Here is a 7793-nt window from a genome sequence, read left to right as displayed (position 1 = left end):
GAACCTTATCCAGCAGTCTTATGGTGAGCGGTCATTATCATGAGAATGAGTGCTTCAGTGGCATACAAGTTTTGTGAATGGCAGGGAGGATGCTGGATAAAGTTCCAGGTTTCTTCAGCTGTCTTTTCTAACTTCACATAGAATTTTATATTTGCATGCTGCTCAATTTTCACAACCATGCTCTGTTATCACCCAGACAACATGGAACTGTGTAGAATCCTAGTCAAGGATCAGTTCAAGGTTACAGGATATTGTAAAACCTGTCAACACAGTAGCTCTAGTTAATTCTCGCTACAATTACAGCCTCAGTCTTCTGGACAAAAGTTATAATTGACTTCGAGACAGAAAGCTGATTTTTATCTTATTCTCTATGTTGTTAATCCTTTTGTCACGCTCTCATTTTCTGCATAAATTTTCACACAAATTTATACATTCTCACATTATGTCCTAGATTTATTCCATTTATTCTTAGTTACATGTAATATAAAATACATACAATTTGTGAAAAACATCAGCATTTCCTTTCAAATCAACAATAATTAATACAGCCCGCCTGGTGGCCATGACTGTTAGGGCATGAAGTCTATATGGTCTGACAGTGGTTAGCCGGTTTGAGTTCTGTTGATGGAAAAAATAAATCAACATCGGACTGCTGCCTGCAGGGTAGGAAGGGTGGTGGTATATAATTTCTAATCACTACATTGCATGCCAAAACCTGGATTAAATTCCAAACCTCTCCACAGTGTTCATACAGAGTGAGGGCATATATTGCTGTTGATGGCAATTAATCCATCAGATGGAAACATCAAGCCTCAAGCAGACCCTTTGTGTTATTCGATAGGAGTAAGTTGACATTGTTGACATTGGGCTTCACCCCTTCCCCACTTCATCATCATCATATCATCATCCCACATCACGCCGCACAGGTCGCCCACAAGCCTCAAACAGAAAGACCTGCACCAGGCGAGCCGAATGTGCAATCGGACACTCCCGGCAGTATATGAAAAATTATAAATAAATAAATAAATAAATAAAAAATAAAAATAAATAAATAAATAAATAAATAAATAAACAATATTAGCATGGTTCAGAAACTCCAAACCTTCATCCAGAAAATTCATTAACCTAAAACAATGAACACCCTGGCACAAAAGAATTTTCCATTCTTCCAATATATATACATATGCTCTGTTGAGACTAGACTGCAATACTAAGAAGAAAATCTAACAGTAGTCTAAAACAGAGCTCATAAGCATCATCTTGGACCAGCTAATTCAGGTTTTTTAACTTCAAGTACAAAAGGCATCCACGTCGTTTGATATAAAATGTCCATTTCCAGGCTACAAAGAGTAAATATCAGAATACCAAACAATATATCATAAAAAGAAGATAACCTGGGTATACTGCAGACAGTACAAAACCCTAGCTCAAGGATTGACAATAAGAGATGAATTACCCTGAAACATATACTGTATACCACAGGAGAAGAAACAAAAGCAATAAAAAACATTTTATATTTTCAACAGGTATAAAAGCTTTAAAAATGGCAAGCAATAAGGACTTGAACCTGAGGTAATTAAGTCACAATACCATCCTTAGGTCACTCATTAATTCATTTGGAGAATTGAGATCAAGGTGGTTGTCTTCAAGATTGCTTGTCTGGTACTGTGGGCTGCATGATGCAGAGCTGTACCAAGTGAGTGTAAACGATTAAAGCTATACAAGAAACAATTACAGTCACAATAACACTTCCACTAACAAAGCCCGACAAGATGAGAGCAGCACTTTTAAGAACATCTGTGGAAAGAAAGAAAGAAAGGAAAAAGTTAATGATCTGTAAAGTAAGGTTGAACTTAAATGTAGAAATTTTCAAACTCTCCATAACCCAGCCTATAAAGTAGATCTAACAAATCCACCTTCTACCATTTAAGTGCTCACAGTTTACATGTTATATGTTACCCGTAGTGGGTGACATGGTACCTGAGCTGCAAGAAAATGTTTTAAGTTTTTATTCTGGATGAATCGAACTATTGGACGGCGATCTCGAGAGTGTTTTCTATTCATCAAGAAATTGTAATTTTATTTTGTTTTCTCGGTGAAAATGTTTTGTGCATCTTGAGAAATTGTTTTTTTTTTTTTCTAGGTAAAGACTATCCAAAAATTATTTTGAAAGAAAATTATTTAGAAACAAACTCTTTGGACATTTGAAGGAAAAATGTGTTATTATGTTTTGTGTATCCCAAGAAAGTTATGTTATTTTTTTTCCTAGGCCAAAAGATTATTGGATAAGACTGTTAAAGAACTTTTTTAAAATGCCTCAAGATATTTAAGATATTTATTTGATTGTTCAATTATTCCAGTGATAACTAGAAGACTTGAAGATTGTATAATTTGGTCTTGCTGATTTTATGTTTTAAAATTTTGGTCCAGTTTAAAAACGAACTCCCTATGCCGACACGTGTAAGAAATTGATGGTTCAATTGTTGCGTCAGCAATTTCTTCATGGCTTGTCGTTTGCTTGCTGCCCATATAAGGTTAGGGTTTGTAATTGGTTGTAATTAGATGTGTTGTAATTGGTTTAACATAGAGGTGTTTTCCGATTGGCGGTTTGATATCGAACGATTTCCGGTATGATGTGAGGTACGCGTGTGCTACCGTTTTCTTGTCGTCTTTCGTTTTCGATCTTCGAAGGGGTCGGACGCGCGGTGTGCGCAGTCCGGGCCTATGGGGCCAACCTACCCTAAGGTAAGCACGTCTTATTATCTTAAAATTTCGTAACATGTGATTTTGTTTTCCTCTTTCCAAGTTTAACTTTCATGTGTTTCGGCCTTTCTTCTTAAATTTTACGATATGTAAATGTTCTCATCCTGCCAGGAAATCACCTCGGATCTTAGTTTGGGCTATTTCATTTTTGGCAAAAGATGTATAAAATGTGAACGTCGAAGTAATAATAACAGTAATAAATATAATCATCACCATAATCCCGATACCAGCAATACGGTATTAACGGTATCACGCAAGTTATCAAAACACAAAGGAAGCAAGGATAAGGTTGGCTACATACATAAAATAAAATCGCAAATGAAATAAAAGATGCGGATAGGATACTTAAAGCTTAAAGGTCTAAATGACAACTACAGACAGGAATAGTGTGGAAAGCAGACTTGGACCCTATGAGGCTGTAAGATCGTAGGATGTGGTAAGGAAAGGAACGTACTCGCCCATACCCTTCGTATAAGATATAATTAGAAAAACAAAGAAAACAGAAACCTATAGAAAACAATTCGTGAAAAAGGAACAGAAATACAACTGTAACTTGAATCTTGAAAAATAAACCAGATAGGATATAACAAACAATCTTCTGGATGGTCCATCAAAGGACAACTACAAATTGTTCGTGATTTCTTTATACAGAGCTACTGGAGGCAACCTGACGGAAAATTAACACATTGCAACTTTAAGGATAAAAGAAATTTTAAAACAAGAAAACCTCCAAACAAAGGGTGGCCTCGTGTAACACAGAGGCATAAATGAAATAGCCCAAACTAAGATCCAAGGTGATTTCCTGGCAGGATGAGAACATTTACATTTCGTAAAATTTAAGAAGAAAGGCCGAAACATATGAAAATTAAACTTAGAAAGAGGAAAACAAAATCACATGTTACGAAATTTTAAGATAATGAAACGTGCTTACCTTACGGTAGGTTGGCCCCATAGGCCCGGACTGCGCACACCGCGCGTCCGACCCCTTCGAAGATCGAAAACGAAAGACGACAAGAAAACGGTAGCACACGCGTACCTCACATCATACTGGAAATCGTTCAATATCAAACCGCCAATCGGAAAACACCTCCATGTTAAACCAATTACAACACTTCTAATTACAACCAATTACAAACCCTAACCTTATATGGGCATCAAGCAAACGACAAGCTATGAAGAAATTGCTGACGCAACAATTGAACCATCAATTTCTTACACGTGTCGGTATAAGGAGTTCATTTTTAAACTGGACCAAAATTTTAAAACATAAAATCAGCAAGACCAAATTATACAATCTTCAAGTTTTCTAGTTATCACTGGAATAATTGAACAATCAAATAAATATCTTAAATATCTTGAGGCATTTTTAAGAAGTTCTTTAACAGTCTTATCCAATAATCTTTTGGCCTAGGAAAAAAAAATAACATAACTTTCTTGGGATACACAAAACATAATAACACATTTTTCCTTCAAATGTCCAAAGAGTTTGTTTCTAAATAATTTTCTTTCAAAATAATTTTCGGATAGTCTTTACCTAGAAAAAAAAAAAAAAAATTCTCAAGATGCACAAAACATTTTCACCGAGAAAACAAAATAAAATTACAATTTCTTGATGAATAGAAAACACTCTCGAGATCGCCGTCCAATAGTTCGATTCATCCAGAATAAAAACTTAAAACATTTTCTTGCAGCTCAGGTACCATGTCACCCACTACGGGTAACATTATATATGTATCAGCTCGTAGCATATGAACGTCAGATGTTGGTGGTGAAACTTCAAACAACAGGAAGTCTGAGACAACAAACCTCTACACCATGTTCAGGCTAGAGATATACAAATAAAACAGCTTATATGTGAATTATTCAGTATATGTTTGTAGGTAAGATCTCAATAAACAATATCTCCACGATTTCATTGTCAACATTTTATGTCACTGTCGAGTTGTAAGTCTTGCATGCGTGGAAAATGCACAAGGAGAGCTTACTTATCGATCTAATTAGCTGTGTAGCTTATTCCTGATATTCAAGATGTGGACTCCAGAGTGTGAAGTACAATGCATGCTGGTCAGCAGAATTTAAATTGGGATATGTTCAGTGATGTGGAAGAAGGAAATGGAATGTGGACCCTCCACAATGCAAAGCCATTTACTTATGGAACAAAGCTATATTAGAAATGGGAAGTTAGACAGGAAGAGGGGTTTGATTTCCACTCAATCTCTAGATATGATTCCCTAAGACTGTCTTGCACTGGGGATTTATTAAGGATGTTGTGTACAGGAGAAAAGTTTGAGATCTGACTGATTGAACTTATACAATTGAAACTATTTTCTTCAATCTATTTCCTATTTGTTTAATGTCGCAGTAACACATCGAAGATTTTCAGCGATGGAAGGATGGGAAAGGGTTATGATTGGGAAGGTAGTGGCCGAGGCCTTAATTAAGGTACAAACCAGTATTTGCCTGGTGTGAAAATAGGAAAACCATGGAAAACTATCTTCAGGGCTGCTGACATTGGGTTCAAACCTACAATCTCCCAAATACAAGATCACAGTTGCACACGCCTAAACGCAAGGCCAACTCGCTCGGTAATTGCAAAAATAAAATAAATTTATACAACATTCACTAATGTTTTACTTAGTGTATTTCATGTTGTCATTTCACCTCAGAAAAATACTGAAAATCTTGCACTATTCAACACTTTCTGCATAGAGTAAATACACCTCTTCCTGGAAGTGAATCAGCAATGCTAACGATCCTTCACCATTCCGGCTTGACTGCAAAAAATGCTTACACAAATTTATAGTACTAATCACTTTACCTAAAGTCAGAATAGAGGATGGAGGATTTTCTTCTTTGATCCCCATCATCCTCATTTCCGGGCGTACAAGCTTCGTAGACTATTTCATCACCCACTTGTTTTCCACAGACAAGGTTATCATCAAAATCAACACATGAATTGAAGTTTACATCTTCATCAGCAAATGTTGAGTCAGTTACCGTATATCCTTGAAATGCCCTTCTTTATAATCTTTTTACAACCCTTGTTCTGCAAAAGCAATTTATACGAGTTGATGATGATGATGATGATGCATGGTGTTTAAAAGGGCCTAACATCTAGGTTATCGGCCCCTAATGGTACGACATGAGACGAAATATAATTAAAAATTAAAAGTCCAAAATCCTCCACTGATCAGAATTCAAAACGTGAGCAGGAAGAATGAATGGATGGAAATGAATTTAAAACAATCAGTGGATCCGACCCACAATGCCTCACATTCACAGAAACTGACGTAAAACAAGAGTATTACTGACCAAGGGACTGCTTTTATAGCATATTACTGAATCGATGATACTTGCAGTATAAAGGGGTTCAAAATCCAATTTTTCTGCCCCTCATAATGGCACTTATCACTAGGAAAGTAGAACCATAGTATTTGTCATGTTGCAGTACTAATCAAAGGTAGCGTAGACTCGCGGTATTCCACACATTATGGTACTACTCACAGGTAATGAACTTCGCATATGTAATACAGAACTATGGTGTTTTGCACACTGCAACACCATTTACAGGCAACCCAAATCTATGGTGTTCATCACAGAAGTGTACTAACTACAGGGACTCTTACTATCCCGTGGTGTTCCTTATAGAGTGTTTACTAATCATAGGCAAGCCGGAACCATGGTGTTGCCCACCCATGGTGTCGCTCATATAGTGGTACTAATCACAGATACTGTAAAATCCAGAAGCACACACTGTTGCTACTAAGCACAAACTTATTTTGTACCTAACATAGTTGTACTATGCGCAAGTAAAAGCGACCCATGGTGTTCCCCTGTGTGGTGGTACTAATTACAAGTAGTTTCATGGTTCTAATTTGATCATCCCCTGGTCGCCTCTTTTAGTTACCTCTTATGACAGGCAGGGGATACCGAGTGTGTATTCTTTGTCTGCGTCCCCCACCCACAGGGGGTTATAAGAGTTGGCAAAGATACCCGTTTCCATGCAGTGAAATGAATTTCATTGTGTATAGAGATCAAATAAATAAAATTGTGACCATTCTGATGTTACAGTACAGCACACAGTGATTTCGAGATTTGAAGAGATAAACAATATAAAGAACTTTGATCGTGGGATTCTCCTTTCTTACATCAGTCTCACCTATGGCATTTTCTTGTGATGGCCTTCAAAGTTGCCAATGATGTCCAAGTCAAGGGGCTGAAGCACACTGGTAATGTGGTAAAAACCTGATGCCTTGTACCTCAATAAAATTGCTTGGCATTCACATCTGCAGCAATTTAAAATGGAATAAACATGTTGAGGAAATAAGGTGTAAAGCATACAGAGTCCTGGGATTCATCCGCAGATCTCTACTGGGAGCCAGGAAGAAAGCCGTTCAGACAGCCTATCTGTCATTAGTACGGCCAATACTGTTGTACGGGCTTCCTTCCTGGCACCCTACTACAGTGGAGAACATGACGAAACTAGAGAGAGTTCAACGCCGAGCAGAACGACTAATTACTCAACACGGTCATTCAAATACAGCCAGGTCACTGCCCTCCATAACATCCCTCTGTAAACAAATAGATATTACTTTCCTGAGAAAATCCCTCGCAGGTAACATTCATATAAACCCTTTCAACCGCTTACAGCTGAACTATCGTTCCGCTCAAAGAGGTCGAGGTGTGTCCCTTTTCCCTCCATTTGCAAGAACAGCATCATATCAAAGTGGCTTCTTTAGTCGTTCTGCTCGGTTGTGGAATGAACTCCCACCGCAGATAAAAGAACTACCTGCAGAAAATTTCTGTAAAGACGTAAAACGGATGTATATATAACGAAACCCTCTGTACAAAACATAATTTATCTACTGTGAGAATGTTCAGTATGAGTGGGAGGTTGGATGAAAGTTATGGGGTCCCGAGTGATTGAGACGGTAAATGTGTATGAGTGAGCCGGCCTAGCTAATATATATGTGGGGTTTCTAGAGAGAGAGACTCTCTGTGTGTGTGTGTGTGTGTGTGTGCGCGCGTGC

The 7793-nt window shown here is 37.5% G+C and overlaps 1 protein-coding gene across 1 annotated transcript in view; it reads right to left on the bottom strand.

Annotated features, from left to right (window-relative positions):
* Positions 1 to 1134: 1134 nt before the first annotated feature.
* Positions 1135 to 7793, bottom strand: part of LOC136863120 (uncharacterized) — a 73154-nt gene continuing 66495 nt past the window's right edge. Inside the window, exon 4 of the mRNA XM_067139462.2 lies at positions 1135 to 1797. Within this exon, the coding sequence (XP_066995563.1) occupies positions 1646 to 1797 (152 nt within the window). The 3' untranslated portion in view covers positions 1135 to 1645. The remainder of the gene's footprint in view (positions 1798 to 7793) is intronic.

Source organism: Anabrus simplex, chromosome 2, assembly GCF_040414725.1.
Source record: "Anabrus simplex isolate iqAnaSimp1 chromosome 2, ASM4041472v1, whole genome shotgun sequence".
Lineage (NCBI taxonomy): Eukaryota > Metazoa > Arthropoda > Insecta > Orthoptera > Tettigoniidae > Anabrus > Anabrus simplex.
The sequence above is the reverse complement of the archived record's forward strand: the minus strand, read 5'-3'. Positions and strand labels throughout refer to the sequence as shown.